Genomic DNA, 16,320 nt, shown 5'->3' on the forward strand with positions numbered 1-16,320 from the left:
ATCTAGGTAACGTAAGTTTGCCTTTAAAAAGCAAGTTGCAACCTGCACATGGATGTTTATAACAACTTTATTCATAATTGCCAAAACTTGAAAGCAACCAAGATGTCCTTTGGCAGGTGAATGGATAAACTGTGGTACATCCAGACGATGGAATTTTATTCAGTGCTAAAAAGAAATGAACTATCAAGCCATGAAAAGACTTGGAGAGAGGCCAGACCGGTGGCATAATGGTTAAGTGTGTGCACTTCACTTTGGTGGCCTGGGGTTCGTGGGTTTGGATCCTGGGCACGGACCAATGCACTGCTTATCCAGCCATACTGTGGTGGCGTCCCATATAAAGTAGATGAAGATGGGCACGGATGTTAGCCCAGGGCCAGTCTTCCTCAGCAAAAAGAGGAGGACTGGCAACAGATGTTAGCTCAGGGCTAACTTTCCTCAAAAAAAAAAAAAAGAAAGAAAAGACATGGAGGAACTATAAATGTGTATTATTAAGTGAAAGAAGCCAACCTGCAAAGGCTCCCTATTGTATGATTCCAACTTTATGACATTCTGGAAAAAGCAAAACTATGCAGACATTAAAAAGATTAGTGGTTGCCAGGGGCTGGGGGAGGGAGGGATGAACAGGTGGAGCACAGGGGATGTTTAGGGCGGTAAAAATACTCTGTATGATGCTATAATTACGGATACATGTCATTATGCATTTGTTCAAATCCATACAGTGTACAACACTGTCAACTTAAAAAGCAAATTTGCTTGTTATTTTACCCTCAAAACGAGTTTATTGGGGAATAGCCAAAAGAATTGCAATTCAGGATGTGCATGCTATGGCGAATCAAAGGCGAATCCAGAGAACAAAGGCAGGGAGCTTCTTTTATAGAGAAAAAGGGGGAGTGGGGAGAGGCTGTTCTAAAGGAAAGTCCATTGGGGGAAAGTGACAGTTCAGGGTGGAAACAGCTTCTCATTGGCTGAGCTGTGGCATTTCTCATTGGCTGAGCTGTGGCGTTTCTGATTGGCTGAGCTGTGGCTTTTCTCATTGGCTAGCTGCAGCATTTCTCATTGGTTGAGCTGTGGCGTTTCTGATTGGCTGAGCTGTGGCCTTTCTCATTGGCTGGGCTGTTGCAGGTGGGGAGAGAAATCTTCCTCCAGTAGTAAAGTATTTTTGCTTCCTGTCCAAGATGCCAGCATCTTTCTCTTCCTATTTGGTCTAATTGACAGTATATGATCACATGTGAGAGCTCCCCCACAGGCCTTCCCAACTCCAACTTAGTTGAGGTTTCTTTTGTTAATCTCCACAACACCAAGAGTGAACCCTAGTGTAAACTTTAGGTGATAACGATGTGTCAATGTAGGTTCATCAACTGTAGCAAATGTATCACTCTGTGGGGGACGTTGACAGTGGGGGAGGCTGTGAATGTGTGGGGGCAGGGGGCTATAGGAAATCTCTGGACCTTCCTCTTAACTTTGTTGTGAACCTAAAATTGCTCTAAAAAGATAAAGACTTTAATAATAATAATAATAATAATAAACTGCCAGCTGCAGATACATACAGTAAGAAATGGTTATGGGCTGAATTGTGCCACTCCTATTTACATGTTGAAGCCCTAACCCCCAGTAGCTTAGAATGTGACCATATTTGGAAACAGGGCCTTTAAAGAGGTGATTAAGTTAAAATGAGGCCCTTACGGTGGGCCCTAATCCAAGCTGATTGGTGTCCTTACAAGAAGGGGACATTGAGACACAGAAAGACACCAGGACTGCCCAAGCACAGAAGCCAGACCATGTGAGGACACAGAGAGAAGGCAGCCGTCTGCACGCCAAGGAGAGAGGCCTCAGAAGGAACCAGCCCTGCCAACACCTTCATGTTAGACTTCCAGCCTCCAGAACTGCGAGAAATAAATTTCTGTTGTTTACACCCCCCAGTCTGTGGTACTTGGTTATAGCAGCCCTAGCAAACGAATACAGATATCATTGCTGTAAAGCTGAAAAACAAGCAAAACTAAATAACATGTTGTTTAAGGGCACACACAAACGTGCTAAAGTAATAATAGAAATCAAGTGAGGGATTAACACAATTCAGGATAGTGGTTACAGGTGAGGGGATGAGCGATGGGGGAAAGAAAGAATAACTTAACAATAACGTCCTATTATTAAACAGAGTGGGGGGTTAATTGGGGGTCTTTTATGCCTCAGTATTTACACATAAATTATTTTACATGTATCAGATATTACAAAATTGCCAGAAAGATTGTTTTTAAGGCAGAAGTGGTATTCCACTTCCCGCCACCTCTGTCACCCAACTCCACCCCAGCTGTGGCTTCCTGCCCGAAAGGCTGCCAGGAGCTGTCACTGCTCAGGGTCAGAACCTCGCGTCCAGCTGTGTTTGGAACAGGTGGAAAGAGAGATTGAGAGGGGAACTACCTCCCCAGAGGAATTTCCAAAACCCATGCTCACACTGCCATCTGGCCTGGCTCACGCAAACCACCTGTGCTTTGAAAAGAAGGTACTTGCTGCTGGAAATGAGGCTGGCGTTTTAGAGGAGGTAGGGACTTGGGGCTGGAGCAGAGGACAAGTTGTGCAAATGAATGAATGAAGAACATGGGGCTGGCACGGGAAAAACCTGCAGAAGTCATGTTTAAGGTGAACCACCGACAACGGAAAAAGGAAAACAAAATAAGCCATTCCATGCTTTGCACACTTCTCTCAACTGACCCTAAAAAGGAAGGACACACCTCACCTCATGTGTTCTGGTGGGGAATCAAATCATCATGAGGAGACATCAGGCAAACTCAAGTGAGGAATTTCTATTTTAATAAAGGGATAGGGGGTGTTCTTCCAAAATGTCAGTATCATAAATATGGAAATATTCCAGATTCAAGGGGACATGACATCTATATGCAGTACCTGACCCCTGACTGAATCCTGAACTGGAGGAGGAAAGTGCTAAGAAGGACATTATTTGGGTCAACTGACAAAATTGGAATATCACCAATAAATTAAAGTATTATGTAAATGTTACATTTACGAAGGTTGATTACTGTGGTTACATAAGAGAGGATTTCTAAAGAAATACACACCGAAGCATTTAGGGGTAAATGTGTGTAACTAGCCCTTAAACGCTTCAGAAAATATATGGATATATTGAGAAACAAAAACTAGCTGTGACTATAAAAATCTGCCTCGCCATCTATCTATGGACACAGATAAAGCCAGCTGCAAAGTTAACAGAAACATTTCTCCCAGGGATACGCTGCAGCTGTCAAGTGTTCTAACCACCCTCTGTTGTGAACAACAACTGCTATCTCACTGAGAAACTTTGTTCTCTAAAAGCCTATGCTTTTGGCAACTTTGCTGTTTGAAAGTATATCCACAAAAATGAAACACCCTACTCTTGCGCAGAAGATCTAAGTCACTTTGACAAAGACAAGTAGCCTCAATTTCCAGCCCTGACGCAGAGCCTCAGATAGGGTTTCTGGGCAGAAGTTGCCACACTCATCTTAACTTTGTAGTTTCCAAGGAAACAGGAGCTGAGTCCGCTTTGCGGTCCAGACCTGCTGTTGACTCATTGATGCATCCATGCTTTGCTCTGAAGCCACCGAAACACAGTTTCACTTAAATTTCACCCAAATTACTCTCTTCCCCCAAATCCTATAACTCGATCACAGTTCCTCCTCTGGGATGTGGTCTCCTTCATTGCAATGGGTCAGTAAACCTGACTTCAGCTTGTCCCTGGTGATTGGATTAGGATGGACAGGTGGGTGATGAAAGGATGGACAGATACATCACGATGAAGCTAAACCAGTGGGGTAAACTATTAACAATAGATACATCTGGGGCCGCCCCGTGGCTTAGCGGTTAAGTGCGCGCGCTCCGCTGCTGGCGGCCTGGGTTCGGATCCCGGGCGCGCACCGACGCACCGCTTCTCCGGGCATGCTGAGGCCGCGTCCCACATACAGCAACTAGAAGGATGTGCAACTGTGACATACAACTATCTACTGGGGCTTTAGGGGAAAAATAAATAAATAAATAAAATTATAAAAAAAAAAGATACATCTGGGTAAAGTGTACACACAAATACAATATTTGTATTTGTGCAGGTTATCTATAAGTTTGAAATTACTTCCAAATAAAAAGTTCTGCTGTTTTTGTTTTAAGAAGCTAAGTTGATCTGGACCAGCGTTTAGCAAACTTTCTGCAGGCAAATGAAGAATTTTTATGTTGTATTTTATATTGTAATTCAGTACCTACTCAAGACACTCAAATTTTCAGAACTATGTCTTACCATTTTCTATGCGTTCTGATATTTTCTATGAATTTGTTTCACTTTTTAAAAAATGGTTATGATCCACCGTGGAATTCATCCGTGTTTTGAAAAACTTGTCGGAAAGATCTGAGCGCCTGTCACAGCCTAAGCGAACGTTCGACTCAGGGTTTCCTATCCGTACACGCGTGACCAGACTACATTTCCCAAAGTGCCTCGGGGGAGGAGGGGTCTGAACTCTGATTGGACATTGCCGAGCTCTGATCACCTCAGGGGGCGCGTCCTAAGGCTTGCTGGGAAGTGTAGGCGAGCCCCACATGAAAGGAAGGGGCGGGGTTTGCAAGGGAACCTACGTAAGGCACCCGATGGCTGCTGGGAAACGTGGTTCTGGGAAGGCAGCAGTGGGCCTGCCGCTCGGCCTCCTGGGATTTGTAGTTCTGGCAAGCCCTGCGGCCTCTGATTCCTCCTCCAGCTGGGTTATCTCAGGCCTCGCGCCCTTCCTCCACCACTTCCCTGGGATCCCTTAATGCCTCGATCCCAACCAGTTGCTCAGGCCTTCTCTGGTCCGCGGCTCTGAACTCTCAAACCGCAGGTGCTCCGCAGAGAGCCAGGGAGGGGAGGCATTGGCAAACACCCAATGGGGAGACCTGGGAGGGCTTCTTGGAGGAGGGGACACGGTTCCCAAAGACAGAACTGAGTCACGAGTCAGCCCCGAATGCAGTGCACAGGCTAACTGATACGATGCATAAACAGTCATTGCAAATGCCATCCACTCCCCAAGTCGACCTCTCTGTGCGCCCACAACGCTTTGTCCCTGGGCTGATGAGGAAAGCCCCCAACCCTGTGGGAGCCCAGGGAGGCAACTGACCCAGGCCTGGGGGAGGCCAGGGAGGAAAAGCAGCAGTTAGAGATCCGACTCATCTCAGGGTCCCCAGCACGGCCCCACGCAAGCACCTTCATTCATTCAAAGGGCTCCCATGTGCCAGGGGATGCTGGGGATGCGGAGCTGGCCAGCCCCAGCCCTGCCCTGCAAGGGTCCCTCCCTCAGGCTGATCAGGACCGGGTCAGAAGAGAAGTCTGGCTCAAGTTTGCCCAGTAGGTAAGTGGCCGAGGTAGAGCTAGAACTCAGGCCCTCTGGCTCCAGAATCGAGGCGGGTGTAACCATTGAACTGCCCCGCCCACTTACTTTCCAGAATGTGAGGTCTGTGGCGGTGGACCCCTCCGGCATTAACAGATACCCATCAATGTCTGCCAAATCTGCCCTCTGCCGTCCTGCTGCCCCGCCCCCACCCTGGGAACAAGCTCAGAGGAGTAAGAATTTTAAGATCTTCAGTCCCGTCTTTGAAGCCCCCCTAAACTAAGGCAGCCCCCCACCCCCCAGCCTCCCATTCTGTACCTCCGAGGGAGGGTATGGGGCTGAGAACCGACTCCTGAAGGGAACGGGCGCATCGTGCTCTCCCCTCCTGGAGACGACAGGGTGGCTCCTTCCTCCCACTGGTGGATCCATCGGTGACACTTTAGGCAGATGTGCAGTGGCTGGGGGAGGGGGAGGGGCAGGGATGTAAGGACAGATGGGGTGACACTCCGGTTCCTGGGCTTCATGAGGGTGTCAGGGTCAGGACCATGTGGCCAGTATTGGGGGACACCGGAGTGATTCCAAAAGAGGACCTCCCGCAAAGAGTGCTGTCCACAATGCTGAGGCCTGGGCTGGCCATCTCCTGGGCGTCCTCACTGCCCCAGGGAATAAAGGCACGAAAAATGGTGGGGAAGGAAAGGTATCGTGTGGCTCATGTTCCACCGTTTCCTAAACGCTTACTTCTCTGGGCTCACCTGAACATCCCAAGAGCCATGCAAGGTAGGGCTGATTGTGCCCATGTTCAGATGAGGAAACTGAGGCTCAGAGCGGGTAAGGGACTGTCTCATGGCCTCACAGGCAGGCAGTAGAGGAGGGAACATTGGGAGGGGGTCTACGCTTCCAGGCTGGGTAGGTCCTCAAGTTTGTGTCTCCACACATGCCCCAGGGGTGGGGGAAGGGGAAGGGAGTGGGGCAGGGCCTGACGTTATGGTACCATTTGGTGAAACAAGTTTGAAACACACTAAACAAAATTAAATGGGGTCTTTCCTTCAGAACTTGTCAGGGTCTTTAGCTCCTTTGGTTTCCCAGATCTCTCTGAGCAGGACCAAGGCCTGGGACAATGACTGACAGCTCCTGGGTCCCAAAGGCTGTGAGGCGGGCACGATGGGGGCGTCAGCAGCGTGTGCACGCATGTACTCCGGGCACCCGTGCGCAGGAGCGGAAGACCGTGTGTACATATGCGCGTGTTCTCCATCACTCTTGATTCTGGAGTTCAAATCATAACTGTAAAAGCGGGGCAGGACAGGCATCCAAAAGCCACGGTCTGCTCTTCCCGCGGAGAGAAAGGCCAAAAGTGCCCCCATTGCCTGCTCAAGTCACAACCCACAAGGCTTTATTGGCGCCGGACCTAGCCTGGTGCCCGCCGCTTCCAGAAAAGACACAAGCAAGGAAGGAGTCCCGGCCCCGCAGGAGCCCCCCTCACCCCCGGGATCGCCCAGCCAGGGGGACACACTTCCATGCACGCGCAGGGAGGGAGGGAAGGGAAGGGCGTTCTCGCAGGGCGCACGGCGCAGGCAAAGGGCAGGTGGCGGGATGGAGAGGCGGGAACCGGCCCCGCTAGAAAGGGAACTCGCAGACGTAGTAGAGGCGCCGCTCGCAGTCGTGGTCCCACCAGGAGCCGTCGTCCGAGGCCTGCGCCACGCAGTTTTCGAGCGCGCCCCCGTTGGGCTGGTTGGGGCTGAGCGGATGCGGCGCGGCGCTGGGCCCGGCGCCGGGCTCGGGGCGGGGCGTGCGGTGCCAGGCGAAGAAGGACACGCGCTGGCCGTTCTCGAAGAGGTACAGGCCTTCGGAGCGCCGGTCGTGCACGCCCAGCCACACGGGCCAGTTGTAGGGAGCCAGCGCCGCGCGCAGGTACCGGGTGAGCGTCTCCATCTGCTGGCGGTCGGCCGGCTGCGCCAGGCTCCCGCCCCGCGCCGCGCACCGCGCCTGCGCCGCCGCCTGCGCCTCGAAGTCGCGCGAGAGCAGGAAGCACTTGTGGCCCAGGCGCACTCCCTTCAGGCAGCCTGTGGGCGGGGAGGGGGCGTGGTCAGAGCCTCGGGGGCGTGGTCAGAACCACAGGGAGCCAAGAGGCGGGGCGTCAGGGCCGCCGGGGGCGGGGCCAGACTGTCGGGACCGGACTGTAGGGGGCGTGGCGCGGCCAGAGTGGGGTCCGCTCCACCGCGGGGAGGGGATCGTGCCTCCCCCACTGCCCTCCTGCTCCCGGTATCCACCTTCCCTGTCAGCCAACACGTCCCGAATCTCCAGGATCCCCCTCGCCCCTGACACCCAGGATCCTCACCTCTCCGGGCGCCTCCTCCCACCGTCCCCCACACCCGGGTCGTCCCGCTCTCCCCGCCCGCCCGGCGCGGTGCGGACTCACCCTCCAAGCGGCCGTGCTCGCGCTCGGCGCGGCTCTGCGCCTCCTGCAGGGCTTGCACCGCGTCGCGGGTGTCGCCCGCCGCCTCCCGCAGCTGCCGCAGCCCCCGGGTCAGCTCGACCACGCGGGTGTCCAGCACATGCAGACGGACGTGCAGCTGGTGCAGGCCCGCGTCCAGGCCGGCCAGGCGGCCCACTGCGGACGGACAGGGCGCGCGTTGGACCGGGACCCTGGGGGCGGAGCCGGGAGACCCGAGAACCTGGGGGAGACGGGGACCTAGGGCTTCTGGGGGCGGAGTTGGGGTGGGGGGGACTCGGGACTCCTGGAAGGTAGGAGCCGGTGGCCCCGGGGCTTTTAGGAGGCAAGGCCGGGACTCGGGGCTCTTGGGGGTATGGAGCCTCCGGGCTGGGCAGTGGGCAATTGTGAAAATGACTGCGGAGGCCTGGGGGCAGAGCGGAGCTCAGGATTACTCACGGATGTAAGTGACCGCGTCCTCAGGGGTGGGAGAGGGGCTGGGGCTGTAGGAGGGGGTTGGCGTTGCTTCCTCCTCCTCTGCCTCCTCCAGACCATCCTCATCAGCCCCCCAGACCCCTTCGCCTTCAGGGGTTCTCTCAGGATTTTCGTCCCCCCTCCCAGCAGGCAGTCTCAGGGCCTCCTGTATATGCTGAGGCAGAGGCAGAGAAGGGATGGTCAGAGCCAGCCTGTCGGCCCCATTCTGACTCCCCAGACGCTCAGCCAACCCCTCTCCAGCTGTGAGCTGGCTCTCTGCCCCTGAATCCCTTCTTTGAACCCATCACCCTCATCCTCTGAGTGTATCCCATCACCGCCCCCCTCGCCCATTTTCCTGACCCTGGAATACCCCCTCCCAAGCCCACAGTTTCCCCTCAGCGTCCCAGCAGGCCCCAACTCACCTTCAGCATCAGGGCCTCCCTCTCCCGCTCCTCCTCCTGGGCGCCGCCCCAGCCCCCCTCCCACTCCCTGTCGGCTCCCCGGGCACCATGGCTGAAGCCCAGGAGCTGGGGGACCACCAGGGCCCCCAGGAGCCAGGCTGCTTGCATCAGGCTGGGCTCACAGCACCCAAGGCTGCAGACAGGATGTCTCTGGGGAGGGGGGTGTCTCTAGGGACTGGCGTGTGCCCCCCACCCCGAGTGCGGATCACTAGCCCCCTGGTCCCTGCCTCTCGCAGCTTCTCTCTGGTTCCTCTCCTCCCGACTCTGGTCTCTCTTCGTTGGTCTCTGCTCCCCTGTGTGTCTCTCTCCGCCTCTCTTGGCTCCCCGGAGGCCCTGCCTCTGTGGCCGGAAACCTCCAACGTTCCAAAGCCTGGATCCCGCCTTGGGTCTCCCCACACACCCCCCTCTTCCCACGTTCCAGAACTCACTTCCGCCCTGCTCTTTCCTTCTGTGGTGGCCAAAAGCTCCAATGGTGGGGAAGAGGATGGAGCCAGCTCTCCAAGGGATCCTGGGGACACAGCCTTTGCCCAGGAACCCCCTCGGGGGGTTGTTGGGGCTTGGCCCTATTCCACTCTCCTCCCACTGGCCACTCCTCGGGAGGGAGGTGACCACAGTGTCTCTCTCAGATTGTTATTACCCTGTGGCCACCATCGCCCACACACCCTGCTGGAGGAGTCCCTCCCACCAGTCTCAGGCTCTAAGGGCGTCTCCTGCCCCCAGAGGTCCCATCCCTCCCTCCAAGCCCTTGCCTCGACATGCGTGTCTGTCTATGGGGACACGTATGAAGCGCATGTGTGTGGCTGTGTGTGCAGCCCTGGGAGGTGGGGCTCTAAGATTCATTTGCCTACTTTCCTGGAAGCCTCCTGCAGGCCAGGCTCTGGGCGGGGCAAAGCTGGGGATTGCAGCTGCTCACAGACAAGCAGACAGACAGTCTCACAGGGTGAGGGGCTGGGCCAGAGGGGAGGGGGGAGGATGGGTAGGTGGGGGGTCAGGGAAGCTTTCTCCAGAAGGAGGAGTAGACAGACACCAAGCTGGGTGCCTAGAGAGCTCTGAGCATCCATCGAGGTGCCTGGACCCCTGTAGTCACCTCCTCCTGGCTCTCCCCCTCTTTTCCCCCAAGCCCCTCCAATCCCGTGGCTTGCCGCAGCCAGAGCCACGCTTCCAAACCATAAATCAAGTCTTGTCACTCCCACTACCCTGTTTCCCATCATATGCAGGAGAGAAGCCAAGCTCTGTCCTCAGCCGGGCCTGGCCTGGCAGCGGGGGGTGGGCAGGGTGGGCCCTCTGCACCTCTGCAAGCTCGTCGCCCCATCCCCTCACCCCCAGCTCCAGCCACACTGGTCTCTTCACTCTTTCCTGGATGCTAAGCTCCTTCCCACCTCATTTTGCACTAGCCTTTCCCTCCTTCTAGAAGACTCTTCCCCCAGCTCCTTCTCATCCTTGAGGTCTCAGCTCAGAGAGGCCTTCCATGACGGTCTTATCTGAAGAAAGTGTCCTTCCAAGTTTCTTTATTAAAACACCGCATTGTATCTTTTTGGTATAATCAAGACTGGCATTGTCTTGTTCATTTCTATACTTGTTTGTCGTCTGTCTCCTGCCAAGGAAGGCAAGGATTCTTGTTCACGGTGGTATCCCCAGAGCTAGAATGGGGCCGACCCAGCACACAGTAGGTGCTCAGTCAATCTGTTGTGTGAGGGAAGAAGTAGCCATTCCTGGAGGGGTAACGGCTTCGCCCAAAGACTGAAGGCTTGACCGCTGTGTTTAGGTGGTACCCTGAGTTCCCTGAGGCAGGGGCGTAGGGGCAAAGGTAGAGGTGGTGAGGGCAGTGGGAGAGAGGCTGCAGAGGCAAGGGAAGCGGGAGGCCAGGCCATGCTCGCTCTATGACAGACCGGTGAGTCACGCAGGGCTTCCCCAGCCTCTGTCTGGCCAGTTGTGCCAACAAGTATGAAGCTCACCAGGCCGCGATTGCAGGGCCCACTCTTCAAGGGGGGAAATCAGGGCTCAGAGAGGGGACAGTGCAGCCTGCTGGACGTCGCCAGCATGGCGCCAGCTTCTGGCTCTAAGGAAGAGCAGAGCATCTGCCCTCAGCCGCTGGGAGCCCCAGGGGGGGCCTTGGAAATCAACGCATCCAGCCTTCCGTTTTCCAAGAAAGCAGAGGGCAGTGTGACCTTGGGCGGGCTGCCTGCCACCTCAGAGCCCTGGCCCCTCAGGTGCCCTTTAGGGGCCTAGAGACCGCTCTCTAGTGGGTAGAGGCCCCGAGAGATAATGCACAGGCCGGGAAAGGCCTTGTAAACTGTAGAGAGGTGCACAGCCTCTCTCGCTGCTGGCACCCACACGGGCAGCTGTGCTCCCCCCGGGCCCAGCTGTTCACCACCTGGGCTGGTGGGTGTGCATCCAGAGGGGGGCCTCCCGAGGCTGGGCCAGCACCTGCTCCAGCTCACACTGTGCAAGCCCAGAGAGCCCACAGCTGGAGATGCACCCAGAGGCTGCCTAGAACTGCCCTCTGCGGGTGCCCGTGCTCTGGCTGGCGGCCCCACAGGCACTGGTGTAGCTGGAAGAAGGGTAGGGGCCTGGGCCATAGGGACGCTCTCCCTGCTGCCCCATGGGATTTGCCCTGTCTCTGTGGGTGTGTCCCGGGCACCAGGGAGCTGAGCTGTGAGGAGAAGGTTGGGCATGTCTGCATGTGATGAATGAGAATATGCAACTATGGTGTACCCAGGAGTGAACAAGAGTAGTGTGAAGACTTTGAGCCAGCCGACTTGTCCCTGATCCTTGGTACCACGTCTTTAGAGCTGGGTGACCTTGGGCAAGTTACTTAGCCTCTCTGTGCCTCGGTTTCCCTCTCTGGAAAAAGGGGATGGTGAAAGTCCCTAGCTCGTAGGGTTGGCGTGAGACGTGGATGAGTTAATCCAGAACATAGCCTGGCACACAGGAAGTGTTCAAGAAATGTCAGCTGTGATTATCATGGAGGGGAGCTATGGCGCCGTGTCGTGCATCTAAATAGGCGCGTGCACACCTGTGCGATGGATGGCGAGGGGGGTGCGTGAGAGGGGGACGCATGCATACATCTCCCTATAGTTGCGTGTCTCTGTTTCAGGCTTGCGTGTGAGCTGAAGATCCGAGCATGCACACTCTGGTTCACGCCCGTGTGTGTGGTGGGTAAACGCGTGTGCCGCGCTGCGTGGATGCTCCGGCACAGGGGTGTGCTATGTCCGTGTTGTAGCTGAGTGTGTTTGTGGTAATGTACACTCAGGTAGGCTGGGTCTGGGCGGTCACGCCCTGCAGACTGTGTCTGTGTGGGCATGTCTGCACGTGCAGGACCAGCTAGATTATGCACCTGTGCCTTGGGGGAAGGTGTGTGTGTGTGTGTCTGGGGGACAGGACAGGAATCTATAGCTCTCACAATCCAATTTGGGGGTGTGGAGTCTCGCAACGAATATTTATTGCGCCCCGCTGTGTGCAGAGGGGCTGCGGAGCCCTCTGGGAAGGGGCGGTCCTGGGGTGTGCAGTGGAGGGGTACCCTCAGGGGGGCGGGGCCCCATCGTCGGGGTTTGGGGGCAAGCAGGGGTGGAGTCAGGGTTCGGCGAGCTGGCGGCGGAGAGGAGTGGGGAGGGCAGGGGAGGGGCGGAGCCGGAGTCGGGGGATGGGCGAGGTTTGGGGGCGCGGGAGGGGCTCTGTCTCCTCCGCCGGCTCCCGGAGGGAGGGAGAGGGCGGAGGGAGGGGAGGGAGGGAGAGAGGGAGGGAGGGAGAGAGAGACAGGGTGAGGGAGAGACGGCGAGAGCGAGGGAGCGAGAAGGGAGGCAGAGGAGGCGCGGAGCGGGCGGCGGCCGCGGCCTGAGGAAGAGGAGGAGGAAGAGCGGGCGGAGACGCGGCGCCCGGAGCCGGCCGGACCGAGCCGGGGGCGGGCTAGCCAGGAGGGGCGCGGCGGACGGGGGGGCGCTCTGCGGATGGCCAGGCCCGGCCCGCGGGGGGGGTGAGGTCCTCGGCCCCCCCGCCCTCCCCCCGGCCCCCGCCCGCCGCCTCCCCGGGCCCGCTCGCCCTCCGGGGCGGTGGGGCATGGCCTGAGGGTCCCCCGTCTCCGGGGGGGTGGGGGGTGGGGGGAGGGGGGAGGGGCCGCGGGCGCCGCCGACCGGGACTCAGCAGCCCCGCCTGGCAGGTAAGGGGGCCGAGAACCGGGGGGTTTGGGGTCGCCGCGGGGCCGGGGCGGGGGGAGGGGGCGGGGGCGCCCCGGACGTCCTTGGCCGCGCGCCGGGCTCCCGGGCCGGGCGTGCGGTGGGGGTTGGGGGTGAGGTGGGGAGCGTTGCCCTGGGCGACGCCAAATTGGGTTACGCCCCGGTCCCCGGTGCCCCGTCCCAGATCGCGGACCGGATGCGAGGATGCGCCCCCCATCCCCCGCCAGCAGAGACCCCAGCCCCAACCCGCCTCCCCGCGCTCCTGGGCCAAGGGCTCGGTCGCTGTCCCCGCCTCCTGGCCCTGCCCGGCCACTCCCCCGCCTCGCCCGCCCTGGCCCACCTGGGCCCCTCGACCCCTTCTGCGGCCCCGCCGCTCGAGGCCCCTCCCCCAGGTCACCCTGGTGCCCACCCCCCTCCAGGGGGCTCTGGGCTTTGGCCTCCTTCGCCCCCTTCGACCCCCTCTAGCTCCTGCTTCTCCTTCCAGGCGCCTCCAGCCGCTTCCCGCCCCCTTCACAAGCTCCCCCCCTCCGCACCGGTCTGCTCTCCCTTCCCCGCCGGCCGGCGCGCCCCCTCGGTTCCCGCCCCCGAGTGCGCTCCCGGGTGCCCCCGCCCCCTCTCCCCGGCCCGGGGCTCTCCCCCACCAGTTCCCCGGCCCCAGCGGGGCTCCCTCTCCCCGCCCCTCCCCGCCTCTCTCCGCCTCCATTCATTCTCCCGGGCCCCGCTCGCGGCCACGCCAGCCGCCCCTCGTCCCCCCGCTGCCTCCCAGGGCACCCCCTCTCTCCCCTTCTCCCCCCCCCCCCCGCCGACTCCTCAGCCCGTCTCGGTACCAGCTGCGTGCCGGCTATTCTTAGCCGTGGAGCGTTTGATTCATGCCGCCCCGGCGGAGTGTGCCCGCTCCCTCCCTCGGGGCCTGAGGGGGAGGGGTCAGAGCCGGTCCTGGGGGTTGGGGGCAGCCGCACGCGCGGGGGGACCCGGGCCAGCTTCGCTTTTATCCCCACTGGCCACCCCATTAGTGCCCGGTTGAGACTGGGGGTCAGCCAGGGTCAGCCGAGGGGGAGTGACCCCCGGGTCCCGGCTCCGGAGGTGGGATGTCGAGTCGCGTGGGTAGAGGCCGGGGTCTCCGCCCGGGCAAGGTGGGGCGGCGCTGCTGGGTACTGGAGGGGGAGGGGGCTTCGAAGCCCGGGTCACTCGTGGGGGAGGGGCTGGCCGGCCCGTGCTTAGATGCCGGCTCGCCCACAGCTCTTGGAACTCTCCTCCCCACACACACATTTTGTTTTCCCTCCCCCCACCCCCCAGCCCATCCCCACTCCCCCAAAGTCAGCAGTACCCTCCACTGCTTCCCATCTCCATGGCAACGGTGCAGGAGCCGGGCCTGGTGTGGGGGGGGAGGGACCAGACCAGACATTCTGGTTTCTGGTGCTGGGGTGGGAATGGGGGAGAAGATGAGGGAGGCCGACCCCTTTTGGGACCCACTCTTGTAAGGCCACCCCAGGGGTGAGAATAGTGGGGGTCTGGATATGATCTCCCACCCCAGTCCCCCAGACCCTCACCCCACTTCTTAGCCTCCCTCCCAGACCCCCAGTCTCCCTCAGTACCAGGCAATGGGCTCCACCCACCCTGCAGTGGCCACAGGTCATCAGCAGCCACCCCACACTGGCCCAGGCCACCACACCACTGCCACCGGACAGCCCTCCCAGGCCGGCCTCCCCACCCAGCCACACACCCTCTCAAGATGCCCCGAGCAACCTGCAGAGGCCACCTCTTGTAGTTCCCTCAGGGGCACCCCGTGCATGATGCTCTGCCCCATGACACCCCCATCTCGGTGCCCCTGGGACACCGATTCCCCAGCAGCCCTCTGCACACATTGTCAGCCACACTTCGGTGAAGTCACTGGCTCCACCCGCTCCCAGGCACCACGCCGCCTCTGGCTCCTGCCGCCCCAGGCTCGCACATGGCACCTCCGTCCCCCCCTTACTACATCTCAGCCTCTCACCCCCAGCCATCCAAGGGGAGGAAGGGAGGGCCTCCGGTGAGGGGCCAGGCTGGGGCAGGAGGGCAGGATGCTGGTGGGTCGTCCACCTGTGTGTCCTCGGCTAATTTTAGCTGCATCTTCCGTGGCCTGGCAAAGTGGGCCAGTAGCTCCCGCGGTGATTCCGTGGTTTCTGGGACACCGCCTCGCTGGGTCAGCGGCAAAGTGGGGCGCAGGAGGGGTGGGGGGTGACGAGCAGGGCCAAGGGCAGGGAAGGAGACATGTGCTGGCAGCATGGCAGGGATGGGGGTGTGTGTGCACGTGCAGAGGCGGCAGGAGTGTCTGGGGGTGTGTCAAGCCTCCTTCCTGCCTACCACGGGTGTGTCGGACGGCTGCCCTTGTCCGCTGAGTGGTGCCTGTGGCCTCCGAGGGGTCCCGGGCTCCTAGTCTGACAGCCGCCCTCGGCCCCCCGCAGCCGCCTGTGATGCTGCCGTCCCCCATCGCCCCGTGGCCCCACGATGACCCACAGCCCCGCGTCAAGCGAGGACGAAGAACGCCACAGTGCCAGCGAGTGTCCCGAGGGGGGCTCAGAGTCCGACAGCTCCCCAGACGGGCCCGGGAGAGGCCCCCAGGGGACCCGGGGCCGGGGCAGCAGGGCACCTGGTAGCCTGGCCTCCATCCGAGGCCCCCAGGGCCGCTCCATGTCTGTGCCGGACGACGCCCACTTCAGCATGATGGTCTTCAGGATTGGCATCCCGGACCTGCACCAGACAGTGAGTGACCGCCTGCGGGCTGATGGGGGACAGGGGCCCGAGCCGGCTCGAGGAGGCCTCTGGTGCTGAGTGTCCTCTCGCTGGGCCCCCATTGCCAGGCCCCCACTTGCTTCCCCAAGTCGCCCTCCTGTCCCCAGAATCACCCGCACCCACTTCCCAAACCACCTCAGGCTCCTCACTGTCGCCTCCCCCACCAGAAATGCCTGCGCTTCAACCCGGATGCCACCATCTGGACGGCCAAGCAGCAGGTGCTCTGTGCCCTGAGCGAGAGCCTGCAGGACGTGCTCAACTATGGCCTGTTCCAGCCGGCCACCTCGGGCCGCGACGCCAACTTCCTGGAGGAAGAGCGGCTGCTGCGGGAGTACCCCCAGTCCTTCGAGAAGGGGGTGCCCTACCTGGAGGTGAGGCCAGGGCCTTCCCAGCGCCTTCCCGGGGGAGAGAAGGCATGTCCCACGACACCTCTGCCCTCTCCCTGTTTCTCTCCCAGCCAAGACCTTAGCAGGAGGGAAAACCCGTGGGCTCTTCGAGATCTCGGGGCATCTCAGAATCAGAAAGAGTCAGAGAGGCCTGAGTTCAAATTCCAGTCTGTTCTGCCTCTGACCAGTGGAGTGGCCTTGGGCAAGTCACTTCCCTGCCCCAAGCTTCTCGGAGTCCCGATTACTGTAGGTGTTCTAGAACATTCCCTGAGGGGTCCAGACTCCGACTCC

At 59.2% G+C, this 16,320-nt stretch overlaps 2 protein-coding genes across 2 annotated transcripts in view; one reads left to right on the forward strand and one right to left on the reverse strand.

The window, feature by feature from the left end:
• Positions 1-6,704: 6,704 nt before the first annotated feature.
• On the reverse strand, positions 6,705-8,859 carry CLEC11A (C-type lectin domain containing 11A). The gene is made up of 4 exons (XM_004440324.3): positions 8,661-8,859; positions 8,224-8,413; positions 7,753-7,944; positions 6,705-7,396 (listed from the first exon to the last, which is right to left on the reverse strand). Exons 1-4 carry the CDS (start codon positions 8,805-8,807, stop codon positions 6,951-6,953), a joined length of 975 nt encoding a protein of 324 aa, XP_004440381.1. The 5' UTR covers positions 8,808-8,859; the 3' UTR covers positions 6,705-6,950.
• Positions 8,860-12,785: 3,926 nt separating this feature from the next.
• Positions 12,786-16,320, forward strand: part of SHANK1 (SH3 and multiple ankyrin repeat domains 1) — a 44,892-nt gene continuing 41,357 nt past the window's right edge. Inside the window, 3 exon segments of the mRNA XM_087421307.1 lie at positions 12,786-12,855; positions 15,316-15,613; positions 15,811-16,014. Of these exon segments, the coding sequence (XP_087277433.1) occupies positions 15,359-15,613; positions 15,811-16,014 (459 nt within the window). The 5' untranslated portion in view covers positions 12,786-12,855; positions 15,316-15,358.

The sequence above is a fragment of the Ceratotherium simum genome, chromosome 33 (genome assembly GCF_057802395.1).
Source record: "Ceratotherium simum simum isolate JZ-2026a chromosome 33, ASM5780239v1, whole genome shotgun sequence".
Lineage (NCBI taxonomy): Eukaryota > Metazoa > Chordata > Mammalia > Perissodactyla > Rhinocerotidae > Ceratotherium > Ceratotherium simum.

Bases quoted from the DNA above. Each gene is read 5' to 3' on its own strand.
- CLEC11A (XM_004440324.3), bottom strand. From the start codon at position 8,807: ATGCAAGCAGCCTGGCTCCTGGGGGCCCTGGTGGTCCCCCAGCTCCTG. The intron at 8,414-8,660 runs GTGAGTTGGGGC...CCTCTGCCTCAG, and splicing joins GGGAGGCCCTGATGCTGAAG to CATATACAGGAGGCCCTGAG. The intron at 7,945-8,223 runs GTGAGTAATCCT...GTCCGTCCGCAG, and splicing joins GGACGCGGTCACTTACATCC to TGGGCCGCCTGGCCGGCCTG.